Source organism: Palaemon carinicauda, chromosome 15 (assembly GCF_036898095.1).
Source record: "Palaemon carinicauda isolate YSFRI2023 chromosome 15, ASM3689809v2, whole genome shotgun sequence".
Classification (NCBI taxonomy): Eukaryota; Metazoa; Arthropoda; class Malacostraca; order Decapoda; family Palaemonidae; genus Palaemon; species Palaemon carinicauda.
Window position 1 is genome coordinate 69,836,227 of NC_090739.1, and position 20,104 is coordinate 69,856,330.

The 20,104-nt window shown below is 39.6% G+C and overlaps 1 protein-coding gene across 1 annotated transcript in view; it reads right to left on the reverse strand.

The window, feature by feature from the left end:
* The window catches only part of LOC137654658 (uncharacterized), a 122,578-nt gene that overhangs the window by 23,760 nt on the left and 78,714 nt on the right, over positions 1-20,104 (reverse strand). Inside the window, exon 4 of the mRNA XM_068388496.1 lies at positions 16,198-16,404. Coding sequence (XP_068244597.1) covers positions 16,198-16,404 — 207 coding nt within the window. The remainder of the gene's footprint in view (positions 1-16,197; positions 16,405-20,104) is intronic.

Here is a 20,104-nt window from a genome sequence, read left to right on the forward strand (position 1 = left end):
TATATATATATATATATACATATATATATATATACATATATATATATATACATATATATATACATATATATATATATACATATATATATATATATATATATATATATATATACATATATATATATATATATATATATATATATACATATATATATGCATACATATATATAAGCATACATATATATATGCATACATATATACATGCATACATATATATACATACATATATATATATACATATACAGAAGAACCTCGGTTTACGAATTTAATTCGTCCTAATGCGAACTCGTAAACCGAAAAATTCATATCGCGAAATGAATTTCCCCATAAGAATGTTATAAAATCGAAATAATTAGTTCAACCCATCTACAAAAACCAATTTTCACAAATTTTTCCTTACACATACAGTACTCTACTGTACTCTACACAAAATTATTAAAATATTGCAGTCATTTAATGATGAAAATATGGATATGCATGCACAGTAAACCTGAACTTTACCTTAGAGGAGTGTCGCTGCTGGCTTGATGGAGACGAGAGGAGGGGAAGGAGGAGGAGGGGGTTACTGCTTGGAGGGAGAATCTCCCTCCATGAGAACTTCAGGAACGTTGACTGGAGTTCTCTCGCGAGAATGGCGTTCACTATCACTGGTTTTGCGTTTGCGAGACTCTTGGACGTCGTCTTTCACAGTTCTTTTCTCCCCCTTCACAAGATATTTTTCAATAGACACCTGCTTTTGTCTGTTCTTTAAAATTTTATAGAAGTGACCTACCCCATTATCGACTAATAAATTTATTGCACGGTCTGTTTCAGCCTTATTCGGGACATTTTCCTCAAGAAAACTTTTCACGTCTTCCCACTTCTTTAAAAAATCTTTTATCTCACTCGAAGACAGTGATTGTGCAGTGCCTCCCTCCTCTTCAGATAAGATTTCCTCTATTACCTCTCTTTGCTGCTGCTCGTGCAGGTCCTTCAGCTCCTCGGTGGTCAGCTGCTCCTTATGCTCCTGCAGGAGGTCGTCGATGTCATCCGTGTCCACCTCCAGGCCCATTGCCTTGCCCAAGGACACAATATCCCCGTCAACTGCTTCCTCCTGGTTGGGTTCGAACCCCTCGAAATCCCGTTCTGCAACAGTGTCGGGCCACAGTTTCTTCCAGGCAGAATTGAGGGTTCTCCTGGTGACTCCTTGCCAGGCTTTATCAATTAAAGTCAGGCAGTTGTAGATGGAGTAGTGATCCTTCCAAAACTCTCTGAGGGTAAGGTTGGTGCCCTCTGTTACTTCAAAGCAGCGCTGGAACATAGCTTTGGTATACAGTAAAGTTTTTTAAAATTTGAGATCACTTGCTGATCCATGGGCTGGAGTATTGGAGTGGTGTTGGGGGGTAGGAACTTCACCTTAATGAACTTGTATTCCTCCGCTATGTCCTCTTCAATGGCTGGAGGATGGGCAGGAGCATTGTCCATTAACAGCAAGGCTTTGAGTGGGAGGTCCTTCTCCAGGAGGTATCTCTTGACTTCGGGACCAAAAACCTCGTTCATCCACTCAACGAAGAAGATCCTTGTCACCCAAGCCTTCGCATTAGAACGCCACATGACGTGCAACTTGTTCTTCTGCACATTGTTCTTCTTGAAGGCTCGTGGATTCTCCGAGTGATACACCAGGAGAGGTTTAATTTTGCAATCCCCACTGGCATTGGAACAGAACAGCAGGGTTAGACGGTCTTTCATGGGCTTATGGCCAGGAAGGGCCTTTTCTTCTGCCGTGATATAGGTCCTCCTGGGCATTTTCTTCCAAAAGAGGCCTGTCTCATCGCAATTAAACACCTGTTGGGAAACATAGTCCTCGGAGTCCACGAGCCTTTTGAACTCTTTCACAAAAGACTCTGCTGCCTTCGTATCGGCGCTGGCCCCCTCGCCATGCCGAACAACACTATGGATACCCGTTCTCTTCTTGAATTTTTCAAACCAAACACGGCTTGCCTTAAAACTTTCTTTTTCTGCTGATGTGCCTGGCTCACTTCTCACCAAGTCCTCGTAAATGGTTCTTGCCTTCTCGCAAATCATGTTCTCATTTACTGAATCTCCTGCGAGCTGCTTCTCATTTAACCACACCATTAATAAATTTTCTACGTCATCAAGAATAGGTGGCCGTTGTTTTGACAACGACGATACACCTTTAGCTACTTTAGCGGCCTTTATTTCTTCTTTTTTCTTTAATATTGTGCATATCGTCGACTGCGAGCGATTGAAAAAACTAGCAATGTCTTTCACACGCATGCCTTGGTCATGCTTCTCGATGATCTCCTTCTTCATCTCGATCGTTATCATCAGCTTCTTACTGCTTTCCTTCTTCGACATCTTAGGAGCCATTGTCTATCACAATAATACAGTACAGTACTGTAATCACAAATGAGTGAAAATAAAACAAATCACAAACCACGTGTAAAAATCACAAAGAAATCGTCCACGAATTCACTAAGTATGTATGCTATCGAGACGGCGGATACTGAGATAATGAACGAGTGAAGGGGGTAATAAAGGGGTTTAGGGGGTGGTAGGTATGCGTGGGAGAAGTCACGTGACTCCATTGTGAGATGCTGTAGTTAAGTTATTTCCATGAAAAATGTGATCGGGAAGCGCGGCGTTAACACTTTTCCACAAAAAACGGCGCGTGGGAGGGAAATTTAAATTCGTTAACCGATACAATATTCGTTGACCGAGACAAATTTTTCAGAGAAAGTCCCTTCGTAAACCGAAAAATTTGTAAGCGGAGTCGTTCGTAAACCGAGGTTCTACTGTATATATACATATATATATATATACATACATACATATATATATACATACATATATATATACATACATATATATATATATATATACATACATATATATATATATACATACATACATATACAGTACATACATATATATATACATACATACATATACATACATATATATATACATATATATATATATATATATATATATATATATATATATATATATATATATATACACACACATATATATACATACATACACACATATATATAATATATATATATATATATATATATATATATATATATATATCTATATATATGCATATATATATATATACATATATATAGATATATATACAGTATATATATATATAGATATATATACAGTATATATATATATATATATATATATATATATATATATATATCTATATATATGCATATATATATATATATATATATATACATATATATAGATATATATACAGTATATATATATATATATATATATATATATATATATATATATATATATATATATATATATATATATGCATATATATATATATACATATATATAGATATATATACAGTATATATATATATATATATATATATATATCTATATATATGCATATATATATATATATATATATATATATATACATATATATAGATATATATATATACAGTATATATACAGTATATATATATATATATATATATATATATATATATATATATATATATATATATATATATATATATATATATACAGTATATATATATATATATATATATATATATATATATACAGTATATATATATATACAGTATATATATATATATATATATATAATTGAAGGCTTAAATTTCACAAAACATAACCCAGAGAAGTGTGCTTACCTGCATAAAATGTCCATCAGCTTTGATATTCCCAAGTGAGAGCAAGTCAAGAGAGAGGAAGATCCCATTCATGCAATTTTCACACAATACACTTTAGAAGTAATTTATGATGCAACACAATACTAACTGTTCTGCAAGAGCATAAATTTTACACCAATTGTTAGGCAGCCACAACAGGACCTATTGAGAATGTATCTAGGAACCTGTGAGAACAATTCTTAAAATAGTGAGCAGTAAAGATAATCTGCCACTTCCAGATAACTGCTTTAAATACTTGTGCTACCGAGTGGTTTTTGCAGAACGCTAGGGTTGCAGCAACACCACGGATATCATGTGCTTTGGAAAGGGCCCAGTAGACACCTCTCCCAAAGATTTGTAAGCTTTCATAATTGTCTCACATAACCAAGAATGAATGTTGTTCTTGGTTAGTTTCAGTTTCTTTCTCCCAGTACTGACAAACAAAATGGAGATATCAGGATGGCAAGGCATGGTCCTCTTTAAAAAACTGCCCTCACAGGATACCATAGTAAACTGTCCATGTCATCCGTTACCGTCTTGATTGATGAAATGGAGGAGGAATCAAATCGATTGTCACATAGCTGAGTTCTGGGTCTTAGCTATGAATTCATATACAAATGGAAATGACAGGTCTCTTTCCACACAAAATTGAAAGGTCTTTCCACATCTTAGAGTGAGACACAAGACAGACAATGAAACTCACCAGTTTTGATGATGCCAGGGCAAGGAGGAATACTGTTTTTAGTGTTAGGACTCTGTTTATGGCTTTACAGAGAGATTCATAAGTGCCCTTTTCAGGACCTTGGAACCTTTACTACACCCCAAGTAGGGGGTCTGATTTCCAGAGGTTGACAAGACTGCTCAAAACTATTAATCAAAGCTGAAAGTTCCCAAAAGGAGGAGAGGTCACTTCCTTTCAGTTTAAACACATGGGTCGAGTCTGAGCAATATCCCTTCGCCGCCGTAACTAAAAGTATTCTCTACTTGCTTGGAAAAGCTAAAAAGTCTGTAATCATGGGAATATTGGCCTTAAATGGAGCAATGATTCTTCCACAACACCAATCACAGAGCCAGGCCTACTTTGCCTGGTAGACCGCTGCAGACGACTTGTGGAAAATTCTTGAAAGTTGCTTTGCAGTGTCTCACAAAAACTTTCTTTCGGAGGAGGTGCTAGATAACCTCGAGCCACGAAGAGACACGCAATGAACTGCTTTGTGGTATTTTTTCACTTGAGGTTGGCTTCGTGGAACTTTCTCATGTGAGATTGGCTTTGTGAAACTTTTTACATGAGGTTGTCAATGAAGGTTTAGCCAGGCTGGAAGCTTTCTTGGAGCTTCTATTAGCAGGTTTAGATCTGGATACCACTGCACTTAGTCTACTTTGGCACTACTAGCGTTACTCTTAGATTTTGAGATGTTCTGATTTTGCTCAAAACCTGAACCTGACAATCAGGCAGAAAGGAGAATAGAGTAGACATCCATCCCATCCCAGAGATGTTGGAAGGCATCCTCCATTAATGCTGCTGGGTCCAGGACTAAAGAACAATACACTGCTAGTTCGTGGTTCAGGTGTGTGGCAAACATGTCGATGATCAGGAGACCCTTTGCCACTTGAGGATTCAAAGACCATTTTGAACCAACTATTGTCCCTAGTTGGCTCAAGATTGTCTGCTATCACATTCCTTTTCCCTGGGATGAAATATGCTGAAAGTTGGGCGGCATCCCTGCTACCAATTGACAAAGGAGGGTTTGACATATAGCCTCCTTCCTTGTTGATGTATGTCAATACATTCGTGTTGTCGCTCATCAACACTACTGTGTGACCTTTGATGGTTTCCTGGAAGTGGAGTAACGCTAGGTGTGCCGCTTTCACTTCCAATTAGTCTATGTGGAACGACTTGTCTTCCTATATCCATATTACAGAGGCTTTTTTCCTTCAAAATTGGGCTCCCCACCCTTGGCGAGAAGCATCCGGGAATAGGAGGAAGTCTAGAGGTATTCCGACCTATAGATTCTCCTCCTTGACCCAATAAAAGAGGTCTAGTTTGACATCCTGCATTACTCTCAAGGGAGCAGATAGAGGATCGGATGATTGGGACCATTGGCTTTTCAATGCCCCATGCACTGTATGGAGATGCATTCTCCCAAAGGCCACTAACTTTTCTGGAGAAGATTCTGCCAAAGGTGAGCTTAAAGGAAATCCTACTCAAGGAAGGGTGCTGCAATCTGCTGGAGTCTCAGGATTCTGTGTCTGGAAGGAAACACTCTGGCTTGGACAGAGTCTATGTCTATCCCAAAATATCGAAGATGACACTGTGGTTCGAGACTCAACTTTTTGTAATTCAACAGGATGGCAGAAAAACCAACCCTTTGAGTCTGGTAATAATAGCCAAATGTCCAAGTAACGTAAGAGTCTGATCCCCAAGGCGTGCGTCCATGGGGAGACTAGAATGAAAAGATGAATGAAGACCTGTGGAGCTGTTGACAGGTCAAAGCACAGCACTTTGAAGTGAAATATCCTTCCTCAGAAGAAAAACCGTAGGTACTTTCAAGATCGCGGGTGGACTGGGATCTGAAAGTGTGTGTCTTGCAGGTCTATGGACAACAGGATGTCATTCTGATGATTTGCCTGGATAACTTGTGCTTGGAGTTTCCATCTTCAACCGGGTCTGTAAGATGAATTGGTTCAAGCAGGAAAGGTCTATCACAGGTCTCCAACCTCCTTTCAGTTTCTCCACAATGAAAAGGTTATTACTATTATTATTATTATTATTATTACTCCCAAGGTTCATTTGCTTGTTGGATTGCCTTTCCCATGACCATGCCCATTATTCCAATGAGGCCATATATTTATCTATAGGTTAGCAGGATCGAGGTCATAACCAAGTAGTGAGTGTGTGCTATACTGGGTCACAGCCCGCTGATCACAACAACCATTCTCTTCATTTTCCTTGTATTGATTTTCAGTCCTTTTCTCCCCATTCCAGTCTTCAACTTAAAAATAATTTCCACCAACTCTTCCTTAAATTTTGCCACTGAAGCAATCTCAGGAGATGCCTGTATAGATCGAGTTTCTCTAATGAGAACAGGTACAGTAGGGTCACGAATTATGCGAAAATTTGGTCGATCAATGACGTCGTATAAATGGAAAATTGCATATAGATAGATAGATAATTGATTTATAGAAGTGTTAATAGGATTCATAATAGCTTAAACTTATGAATAAAATTTAAGAAATTTTAAAAATTTTAAAAATGAAAAAAATATACCATAAATTTCTGTGTGCAATTTTTTGTGTGGGAAACTGAAATGGAACATCCACGATAGCCAAGGGATTACTGTATTGTATGGCACCTCTAAGAGAAAGAGAGAGAAAGAGAGAAAACATATTCATATGTCCAAGTGATAACTAATAATGATAGCTATAAACGAATTAGCATGGTACCGTGCTGAGCGGTATATCTTAGCAATCCATGTTTGCCAACGGTTATACTCGTATAAGCGGATGAGCAACTTGGTGGAGTAATGAGGGCTCTGGGTGTGGAGGAAATGGCCCCCTAAATCTCGATGAAGTCACTGGCAGCAGAGTGATGGATTGGGTTTAAGGCGATGGACAAACTGTCTCTTCGGCCTTTACTCCTGATGCCTAGCGGTTGATCTTACAAGAATTATTATGCACTGGCAGGGGTCTTTTGACTTAGTTAGATAGGCACTGCGCATCACAAGGAACTGGCTATCCTTTGATGTATCTAGCCAATGAATCCTCTATGGATTTAGTCAAGTCATGGAAAGAGAAGATGACAGAATGGCACCCTGTCCCGGACATAGCGGGGTGCTAAGAATCTCCTGGTTTATAAATGCTAAAGAAAAATTGAAAATACATAATTGGAATGTTAGAACCATGAATCAGGTTGGGAAATTACAGCAAGTGGAGAGTGATTTCATGAAATATAGTTTGGATATCTTGGCCCTAAGTGAAACACATTGTAAGGGGATTGATAAGGAAACTTTAGACCAAGGGAATATATATATATATATCTACTCAGGAAGATCAGATGGAGTTGCAAGGGATGGGGTAGGAATGATGAGGACACCAAGAGCTGAAAAGGCATTAACTGAGTGGAGGGCTATAAATAGTAGATTGTTACCAGCAAAGTTCAATTCAAAGCAGTGCAATATGAGTATTATAGTTTGCTATCCCCCAACAAATGATTCTCCTGAAGAAAGAAAAAATGAAAACTAAGAACAACTGCAGAGGGTAACACATGAGATCCCTATGAGAGATATAAAAATTGTTTTTGGCGACTTCAAAGCTAAAGTTTGAAGAAATAATCAAGGGATAGAGCATGTGATGGGTGTTGAAGGTCTTGGCGAAGTTGCAAATGAAAATGGAGAACATTTCATAAGTTTCTGTTCAGCAAACAATCATGTTATTGGAGGCACTCTTTTTCAACACAAGAACATCTGCAAGTATACATGGACTTCACCATGTGGCAATTAAAAAAATCAGATATCTCACATTGCCATTAATAGAGAGAGAAGGAGGACGCTGAAAAATGTAAGAAGCTCTAGAGGTGCAGATATTGGTAGTGATCACCAGCTCCTCATTGCCACACGAAATTAAAATTGAATGCACCCAACAGAAAGATGGATAGAATACCAAGGTTTGATATAACTAAGCTTTTAGAAGAAGAGCATAGAGAAACATTTATAATTGAATGTAGGAATCGGTTTGCAGTCTTAGAGACTAAGAGATGAAAAACAAACAATTAATGAAGAATGGTGTGAGATTAAGGACATACAGTGATACCTCTACATACAATCTTAATTCGTTCCAGAAACTACTTCGTATGTTAAAACGATCGTATGTTGGAGCAAATATTCCCATAAGAATACACGGTAATATGTTTAATTCGTTCCTCAGCCTAAAATCCCATAATAACTCCTTAATAAATGGCTACACATAATTACACATAACATTAATAAAATATCACTCACTCACTCACTAAATCCCGTCCGGAATTCTCCGGGTTGGGTCCTGCATCTGATATCGCCATTCTCTCCAGAGACTCCTATCCAATGCCATCTGTGCCAGCTGCTGAAATGTCTCGCCTCTATTTGCTTTCTTGAAGGTTTTCACCCATGAATCTCTTGGTCGTCCTCTCGGTCTATTTCCGGCCACTCGACCATGAAGCACTATCTTTGGCCATCTGTTCTGTTCCATCCTCTGTACATGCCCAAACCATCTCCTCTGAATATCTTCCACTCTAATCAGAATTGTGTCCTCAACACAGCCATTTCTCTCACTCTCTCGTTCGTAATTCTGTCCTCCCATCTTACACCCCAGATTCTTCTCAGACATTTCATTTCAAAGGCTAATAACTTTTTCTCTTCTCTCTTCTTCAGTATCCAGCATTCAGCACCGTATATCACAGTGGGGATTACTATTGCTCTTAATAGTCTAATTTTCAACTTAATGGATATATTTCTATCTTTCCAGATTCTATTTAGCCTTCCAAATGCTTTCTGGCCACTTGAGATTCGATCTTGAATTGCTCTTTCCATCTTTCCGTCTGCTGTGAAAAACACTCCCAAATATTTAAACTCATTGACTTGTTCCACTTCTCCCTCTGATAGCTGTATTTCTAAGGCCTCTCTCTGGCGTCCAATTTTCATACTTTTGGTTTTCTCTCTATTTATCCTCCACCACTCTCAACACTCTCCGAAGTTCCTCTTAGTTTCTGCTAAAAGCACTATGTCATCTGCATATCTCATGTTAGATATTTTTGTCCCTCCTATATCTATGCCACCCTCATAATCTCCAAGTGCCATTCTCATTACCCATTCCAAGTATAGGTTGAAGAGGTGTGGTGATAGTGGGCAACCCTGTATAACCCCACCAGTGGTTATGAACTCTTCTGTCAAACACTTTCCTTTTCTTACTCTAGCCAATGTCCTTTCATACAATCTCCTGATGGTTTCCAGTATTTTTGGTTCTAATCCCCATTCCTTCAAAATCCTAATCATTCCTTCCCTCCATATGGAGTCAAACGCTTGCCTGAAGTCAATAAATACACAATACAGATCTTTTTCCTTCTCCCAGAATTTTTCTATGATTTGTGAGAAGGTGAATACATGATCGATTGTTCCTCTACCCGCCCTAAATCCTGCTTGACCCTCATCAATTATTTCCTCTTCTTGCCTTGCTATTCTACTTTGTATTGATTTTTGCTAAAACTTTATAAGCATGTGGTAATAGACTGATAGGCCTATAATTTTTGCATAAGGTGGTGTCCCCTTTCTTGTGTGTTGGAATTATAAGGTTTTTAATCCAATCATTTGGAGCTGCTTGTCCATCTACTATATCCCTGCATAAATCACACAACCATCTTTCTACCATTTCACCGCCAGCCTCAAGCAATTCCTTTGGTACTCCACCTATTCCTGGTGCTTTCCCACTTGACATAGCTCTTAAAGCTTTTTCCACTTCTATCAGGAGATCTGGCATTTCCTGTATGTTCCATAGCTCTCCTCTTAGTTCTGGGTAATCTTCTCCAGTTACCTGTCTCCCACTTCCTTTTAGTTGTTCCTCGTAGAGCGTTTTGCAGATCTTCTCAACATCGGCCGTTGCTGATACCTTGTTACCATCTGCATCTCTTAGAGCAATTCCATTGTTTTTCCAACCCCTTGTCAATCTGTCTACTGCAGTGAATAGCTCTCTTGAATGGCCGTTTCTGAAACATTCCTCACATGTTTTACACCGGTCTTCTATCCATTTTATTTTTGCTCCTTTGCATTTATTGTCCACTGCTCTGCACTTTTGTCTATAACTTGCTTTGTTTTCGTGGGATGGGTCTTCATTCTTTGTCTTTTTTGCTTCTCTCCTCTCTTGGCATGCATCCAATACTTCCTCTGTGACCTACTGTTGCTTTGCTCTCCTTCTCCTTCCCAAAATACTGTCGGCTTCCTCTTTAATTATGTCTCGTCCCCGACACCACTTTTCCGCTGTTGTTTCGAGTCCTATTAGTGGTTCAAAACGTCCTCCTACTCTTACTTTGAAGGCAGTTTTTACTTCCTCGTTCCTCAGTTTATCCAGATTATACCTGACTAGTTCTTGATTTCTTTCTCTGTCTGTCCAAAATACAATATAATACAATATAATAATACAGAAATATCTAAAAAAAGAATAATGATAAAGAAATAATAAATAAAATAGGGGTTTTTATGTAACACTTTACCTTAACGACAGGCCAGCGCAGGTGTAGGGACTGCTACGCAGAAGGAGATAGAAGATTAGCGAGGAGGTAGGGACGGCGACTTTGTACGATAACATGTATGATAACTTACACTAACTTATACTACGTGAACTTTAACTTGGCTTATTTTTTTTTTTTCATTTTAATAATTTTATAATCTTTTTTTACATTTTTTTTCTTTTCTTATTTTTAATTTTTATCACTTTCACTCGATTCGGTCTTCCTTTTCTTTGCTTCACTTTCTTTCTTTTCATCATGATCACTAGACCGTTTTAGTAGAGATTTTTTAAAGAAACTATCGAGTGAAAGTTGCTTGGTACGGCTTTTGAGGATTTTTCTGAAATGAGTTAAGCAAACATCATCGAACTGCGCAACAACACGGAAAACCTGAAGTTTCTGTGGGTGATGCTTGTCGATGAAATCAACCACGAGTTGATGATATGCCAACATCTGTTTTATTTCCGCCGTACCTAAGATTTGGCCTACCTCCTCTGTCTCCTCCAACTCACTCAACTGCGCTTGGAACTCATCATGCTGCATGGCTTGCAGCTCCTTGAGTTCCTCGGTTGTGAGCTCTTCATGATGCTCATTGACGAGTTCGGTGATGTCATCTTCATCCACCTCCAGACCCATGGACTTGCCAAGGGATACAATCTCTTCGACGTCTTCCTCGGCGGCAAGCACAGGTTCATTCTCGGGGCCAAAACCTTCGAAATCTCTGGGAGCAACAGCATCAGGCCAAAGCTTCTTCCAAGCTGAATTCAGGGTTCCGACGAGTTACTCCCTCCCAAGCCTGATCTATGATCTTTAAGCAGTGCAGGATATTAAAGTGGCTCCTCCAAAATTCACGCAAAGTTAAGTTGGTGCTTTGCGTGACATTAAAGCACCGCTTAAATGAGTGCTTGGTGTACAGCTTCTTAAAATTAGAGATGACTTGCTGGTCCATGGGCTGGAGGATAGGGGTGGTATTCGGTGGAAGATATATCACTTTGATGGATTTGTAGTCGTCGATGATATCATCTTCGAGTCGGGGGGGGGCGGCATTGTCCAAACAAAGCAAGCACTTCAAAGGCAAATTCCACTCCCGAAGGTACTTCTTGACAGCAGGGCCAAAAACTACGTTTACCCATTCCACAAAGATATGCCTAGTAACCCAAGCCTTAGAATTAGAATGCCATAGAACATGTAGCAGGTCTTTATTAATTCTATGTGCTTTAACCCTTTTACCCCCGGGCTATCTGGAAATTTCCAACCCTTAACCCCCAGGGGGTTATTTTTTTCCCAGCACATTTTGCAGTATATTTTTTTTAAATTGCTCTAACAACCTTAATTTTTGTCATAGAGAGGTCAGGTTGGTCTCATTCTCTTGGAAAATGCCTGAATTTTCTCAAAAAATTATCAAAAAATATGAAAAACAAATTTCTATAGCATTTTTTTGCAAGGACGTACCGGTACGTCCATGGGGGTAAAGGGATGGCTTTTGTGAAACGTACCAGTACGTCCTTTGGGGGTAAAAGGGTTAAATGCCCTAGGGTTTTCGGAATGGTAAACTAATAAAGGCTTCATTTTGCAGTCCCCGCTGGCGTTGGCACAAAGCGCAAGAATTAACCAATCCTTCATTGGCTTATGTCCAGGCATTTTCATCTCTTCGGCGGTAATGTACGTTCGACTAGGCATCTTTTTCCAAAACAGACCGGTTTCATCACAGTTGAACACCTTCTGCTCTACGTAGCCTTCCTCCGCAACGATGCTTTCGAACTTTTTAACAAAGTCTTTAGCAGCCTTGGTGTCCGAACTCGAAGCTTCTCCATGCCGAACAACTGAATAAATCCCAGTCCGTTTCCTAAATTTCTCGAACCAACCTCGAGACGCCTTGAATTCCTCCATTGTAGGATCGGCTGAACTCTCACCCGCGTCACCCCCAGAGCCCGCCGCCTTCAAGTCACTGTAGATAGTGGTGGCCTTCTCACAAATGATCGTTTCAGTGATCGTAGCGCCAACAATCTCCTTGTCCTTGATCCATATTAACAAAAGGCGTTCCATCTCGTCAAGGGTAGGGCTACGACGTTTGGAAATAATCGTGATCCCCTTCGAAGGTTTCACTGCTTTAATGGCTGCCTTCTGTTTTATGATCGTCGAGATCTTAGACATATTCCGGCCATATTGTTTAGCCAGAACGCTAACACGTACACCTCTCTCATGCTTTTCTATTATTTCTTGCTTTAGTTCTAATGAAAGCATTGACTTCTTCCTTTTCTCACCCCTCCTTCTACTTCCTGAACCGAAACTAAGCTTTTTAGGACCCATGATTACGAAACACAGAAAACAACACGTGAAAAAGGAAGATAAAAAACACTGTTAATAACTGAGCGAATAGAGAACCACCACACGATTCGCACGAGATGAGAGGACTGATCAAGGTGACGCTCGATTGGCGTCCCTCCGATGTGCTGCCGTCTAGCGGCATCAACAATAAACCACGGTTGACGCTTTCGAGAAAATTCCACGCGGACGCGTACTGTTTACTTCGTATGTTGGAGCAACACTTCGGGTGTCGAGACAGAAATTTGGTCAAATTTTACTTCGGATGTTGGAAAATTCGTATGTAAGGACATTCGTATGTAGAGGTTCCACTGTATATTAGTCCATTGGTAGTAAAGGAGAAAGCCATGGATATGAAATGATACTTGGGATACTATAAAAAGAAGACAAAGACAAAAATTGATTGTTGAAAATTTTTGAGGACGTAATGAAAATTTCAATGCTAAGTATTCCAGTATTGACAGTGAGGTCAAAAGAAAAGCCAGGAATAACAGGAGAGAATATTTAGACAATAAAGCAGATGAGGCTGACAAAGTTATGAATTCCGGAAGTGGCTATGGTGTAAGAATTGCTCATAGAATTATTAATAAAATCTCGACTGGGGCAAAAAAGCAGCATATACTCATCAACAAGAGCGATGGCTCTGTTATAGCAACAGAAGATGAAGAAAGAAAACGTTGGATGGAACACTTTAGTGAGGTTATGAATAGGGCATATGGAGGGAATAATTTGGCTGATATACCTGAAGCTGATGAAGACTTTGATGTGCCCATGAATGAATTCAATGTGTTTGAAGTTGAAGCTATCCTCAAAAAACTAAAGAGATGAAAAGCCCTGGGATAAGATGGAATAACTGCCGAGATGATACTGGCCGAAAATGAAGTGACTCCCAGACTACTTACAAGATTATTTTGTAGAATGAGGCATGAAGAAGCAAAACCTGATTAATGGGAGTTAGGAGTGGTGGTGAAAAAAGCAAAAAAAAGGAGACCTGACTGATTGCAATAATTACAAAGGCATAACACTTACGTCAGTTGTCATGAAACTATATGGCATGCTTATTCTAAAGAGACTGGAGAGAAAGATTGATGAAAAGCTGAGAGATGAACAAGCAGGATTTAGAAAAGGTAAAAGTTGCACTGACCAAATTTTAATTTTGAGACGTTGTACAATAATGCTTAATATATAGAGATCCCCTTTTGATGGCATTTGTGGACTATCAAAAAGCCTTTGATAGTGTGCGCTGGCCAATTTTGTGGAGAGTCCTGCGTTATTATGGAATTCCTCTTAAATATGTAAATTTGATTTAGTCTGTTCATGAGCATAGCAGGTGCAAAGATAATGTTAATGGAGTCTTATCAAATGAATTTCCAGTGAACAGTGGAGCATTCCAAAGGAATGTGGTGTCACCTATGTTGTTCATCCTCCTCATGGATTTTGTATTGCATAGAAGAGTCAGAGATGGTGGAGAAGGACTGGACTGGATTGGTGATAGGAATTTAGCAGTCCTAGAGTATGCTGATGATGCTGGCCTAGTTAGAAAAACACCACAGGATTTGCATGCTTGCTTACCAGAATGCATGAAATACCACACAAGGTTGGGCTCAAGATAAATAGAAGAAAGCCAGAGATGATGAGAACAGAGTATGCAAAGGAAGATGAAATATCATTGGAAGGAGAAAATATTAACGAGGTAGAATCATTTAAGTATTTAGGAACTATGCTCTTCAATACAGGGTCTTTAGAATTAGAGTTTAGTGAAAGATTGAAAAAAAACAAATCAGACAATGGCTAGGTTAAGTAAAACTTGGAAATCAAATCACCTGAAATTACATATAAAAATCAGACTAAATATCAGTATTGAAATCGGTGTTACTCTATGGACATGAGTCCTGGTATGACAATGAAACTATCTCTAATAGATTTAGTATATTTGAGAATAAAGCCCTCAGAAGGATATTGGGAGTTAAATCACAGGGCAGGATTAGAAAAGAGACTATAAGACAGATTACTCGAGTGCCAGATGTGGATGATACCATGATGAGGGGTAGATGTTGATGGTTTGGGCACGCTCTTGGCGATTCCCAAGAGATTATCTCACCAAACGTTCAGCTAGGCTCCACAAGGCACTAGAAGAAAATTGGCAGACCCAGGCCTACATGGCTCAGAACTATGAAGCGCGAAGTAGGAGATGATGACTGGAGAAGTATTGAATTAAAAGCTAAAGATAGAGGTGACTGGCGAAATCTAACCGAGGTTCTTTGCGTCAATAGGCGAAGGAGATGATGATGAGATGATGATGATAAATGAACAGTGAGTAACCATGATAGGCTATAACCTATTGGTGATAATGTAATATTCATTAAGATGTCTTGAACAAGTTAAGAAATTATATAAACGATACTCCTATTATTTGTATGTGAGCATGTTCTCGATAGTAGCAGCTTGAGATTAGTTAATCACATCCAAAAGTAAAAACAAAGTTGGTAATTGTTCCTTGTTTTAATGAACCCAAAATGAAAACACAAGTATAAAAATGCTTTAATGGTGCATAGTTAGTTATTTATTTCAGGTAAAATACAGTTCATTTGGTTAAAATATGGAAAAAGTTTGGGACTGGGGGTCCACTTTAGACAGACTTACCATGTAACTTTATGGAATGATTTAGTCTCAAACTAATTAATTGCACAAAACGCGAGTTAACTGTATTCATCCGCATTTTTCTAATCAAAGCATCCCTTACATTCTAAATGAATCGGTTTTTACTACATGTAGAATTTCCCCAATAGTTGTACATCAAAATAAATACTGAAATATCAATTGAATAAAACATAAATTGACTTAAATAACTAGGTAAAGAATAATTGAATATTGTATGAAAGAGCATCCATGAGATATTTCACTAACCTAAAGGCTTCCTTGATATTAGAAATTGTCAATGTGGAGCTAACAGCTGACCATACACTTGATAAACTGATCTGTCGGATTTGCAGTAGCCATTCTTGCACTTGCTCACTAAGAGTTTCCAACTCACTCCCAGGTTCTTTAGCTGCAAGTTGTTTACGTCTCTGGCGCCGTGCTTTGGCTAATTCACCGTCATGTGGATGGATACTCCTGAAATGAATATAAAAAAAGTTAAAAGTCATTTGTATTTTTCCCACCTATACAAACCTGAGTCATTTATAATATGAAATGTTTCCAGCAGAGTAAATAAAGACACATGGTGCGCAGCCCTGCCCATCCTCCTCTTCAAAAGACTTTCGACCTTCGACTAAAGACCAAGAGGGGTGGTTTAGGTGGGAAGTGTAACTTAAAAGGACTCCAGGTTGCATAGCTAGGTAAAGTAAAAATAACTTTTGAAATTTGTTACTTGTTCCTATGCATATACACACCTTCCATCCAATAAAAGTAGGGAACTCACTTATTGGTGGGTAGGGAGTCACTCCAAAAGTGAACTGCTTGGCTCTTTTATTTGCTCTGGAAATGCAAATCTCCTTGGTCTAGTACGAGAGTGAGGAATATCACTCCAAGGTCCCATCAGCCCATCATAGGGATGAATAGGCTGATGAAGCATAGCTAGTACTTGGTTGGTGTCTGGGAATTGGTCGGTGAAGGAAACTTTCTTCCCAAAAGGAGTGATACAGCCTGGAATGAAATACCTGGTACAGGCAGGCCAAAGGATAGGTATTCATTCCACCATCCTCACCCTTATAAAGGGAGGATGGTGAAGAATTTCTGTACAGGTACCTCTTATTGATCCAGTCTAATAATAATGGTGCTCAGAAACGTAGCTTACCAGCATCAATGTCAGATCCAGCACTTAACAATTCAAAAGCTTCATCCCCAAGTAAGGGGAAGTAAAGAAGAAGCATAAGAACCAATCATTCTACCCTTCCTCCAGACTTCCATCACATTTTGAGGTTTAAAAGTTTAAAGGTCACTTAAGAATGGCAGAGACAAGGGACAATGACATTACCCTATCAGCAGGACAATGCGCTAGAGACTGACCATTTATACATATGATCAGGACCCAAGCTCCCTCTCCACCCAGACTAGGACCAAGGAGGGCCAGGCAATGGATGCTGATGACTCAGCAGATAGACCTATAGACTCTCCCAAACACCCCATCCTTAGCTCACAAGGATGGTGAGGTTGCAGCGACCAAAGGAACTATCGAGTTTGAGCAGGACTTGAACCCCAGTCTGGCGTTCACTAGTCAGGGACGTTACCACATCGGCCACCATTACCATAGACAAGATGCATCTTGTCCCATAAGGGAGCTGGGCTGGTTACCTAACTACAGAGCTGCCACCTCATTGCCAAAAACAAAATTATTGACAGAGTTGTGGGTATGTGAGCTCTACATCAGGCTGATACCTCAACTCCCTCAAAGGTTGAAATGTAATCTCTATAGTCTTGTTAAGTTAGAAAGACTGTGCTGTGACACCACCTTCTTGGTTCTGCCATTACAAAGGAAGAGATTATGACACACTAGTAAGAGATGTTAGTTCCTTCCAGAAGTTGCGAAAGAAGTACCCAAAGAGAAAAGACAATAACTCACCTTCCCTGGTAGTCCAAGGGTAGTTCTCTATGAATGCTGGCAGATTTCAAATCATTCCGTAAGTGGCCATCTGGCAGCAACCAAAGTAATCCTGAGGTCTGGTGTGATGGACATCAGTTGATCAGCTGGTGAACAGGGTCAGTGGAGAGTAGACATCTATGTGATTTCATGGGTATTGGGAGAGCCTCAAACAATGCCCATGGGTCTCAGATGAGGGAATAAAACACTGGGAGCTTTCTGTTAGCCATGTAATGAACAGGAAGGTTCATGGTGATTCTTACAGGGCAAGAGGTGTCTCCACTACACAAGGATGCAGGGACAATTTTGAGCTTACAACTTGTCCCTGGTGATTAAGCAGACTCTGCTAGTACATTCCTCTCATCATAAATGTACCTGTCTGACAGTTCTATGGCATTGGTATACCACACAGATGTGCAACTGCTTTGTCAAATTGCAAAATGGGGGACGGAACGAAACCGTACCCCCTTGCTTGTTGACGTGAGCTACTAAGGTGGTGGTATTGCAACAACGCTACACAGTGCCTCCCCAAATATTCTTGAAATGCTTATAGATAAAATGGAGCTTACACTTCAAGGATAAGGATGTTGAAGCACAGAAGTTCACTGACCCAACTATATTAAGCAATCAGATAGCCCTGGTGCACACCTTGCCCATCCTTCGATGCATGTAAGAAAGTTTGCATGTCCAGAGGTGGAGAGTAGGGTGGAACTCCCCTGGTAAGGTTCTCCATGTAGCCACCAGGAAATTTTATTTGTTCCTCCTGTTTCACTGGAACAGGATGAAACAGAAGACCTCTGAAGGCTGACCAGCAATCCTTAAAATTCCAGAGGGATCTCTGGGGGAGGTGTTTATGTAGAACAAGTTTCTTCAATAAAGAAAATACTGTAGCTAAGAGACACTAACAGCATTGAGCTGTGTTTAAGAACACTTAGTATGCATGATAAGGAGGGCAGGGGTCTTGACCGCAAGCAAGTACTACTCCCGAAGGACACTCGCTGTGCTATGTCACCATACTCATAGGCATGACAAGCATCCTCCTCCTTGGCAGCAGGAGAGGGGGAATGCTGACACCAACTTCCCCTCTACCTTCCTCTTTACCCCTTCCTGATCCAACCCAGATGGGGCCTCAAAAGGGTTGTGCATGCACAAAATCTCTTGAAGAGGAAGAGGTAATAGGCTGTCCCAATCAGGGACTAGCTAAGGCTGCAGCTTCTTATATCCTATACTGCAGGTATGGCTACACCAGAAAGTTGGCTAAAACCTCTTCAAAGAGCTACAGATCTTATAAGAGACTGCGATGGATTAGGGAGTCCTATTAAGCAGTCCTCATCTCCACTGTTAACTGCATGAGACTCTCCGAAAGAGGAGACATGGCCACCTGCACCAATGAGCTACCCCCGCACCAACTTTTTTTTTGAGTCAAGAAATCTAGTAATCCACTTTTTAAAATTCCACTTAGCCCACTAGAGTGTTGACGTGTGTCAAGCAAGTTACTACCTTCCCACTAGACAGCACAAGACTCCTATACTTCTCCAAAAACTGGAGTAAAAACTTGTTGTCCTGTAAAATACGTCTAATGCCTGACCGATGTCAAGCTAGGATACAATTTAGAGGGTGGCCATGGCATAAGATTCATGGCCATTGACTAAAGGGCCGAGAAGAATGTGCCTTTTGACTTTTCAGGTCTCTCTAAGGAGATTTCCACCAACAGTGCACACACTGACGGATCTCTGACTATGTGAGCAAATCATAAATGAAGCTACTCACAGGTCTGGTAATTGCTTGGACCTCGTATACACTGACTCCTATGGCGGCGTTTTAAGTAGTAAGGTTGGTTCTCCAGTCGGGACATCTGATCATGCCTTAATTTCATTAGTAGTGAAGACTGAGCAGCCTGTCCCTGATGTATCATACTCTTATAAAATTTATAAGAAATCACAAGCAGACTGAAAAGGGATTTTGCATGATCTTTTGTGCTTGAATTCGTCACAATTATTATATACAGTAGTAATGTTGATCCTGTTGTCCCTTTGAATGAGAATCTAGTCAACATAATTGATAGGCGTATCCCTTCTCGTGTGCTAAGGTACCGAGTAAAGGACAAACCGTGGTTCAATGATGATTTTAGACGTGCTTATTTGGAGAAGCAGGAGGCCTATCATCTTTGGAAGGATAACAGATCAGATTTGACCTGGAATAACTATACTCAACTTCGAGCTTTTGCTCAGAGAG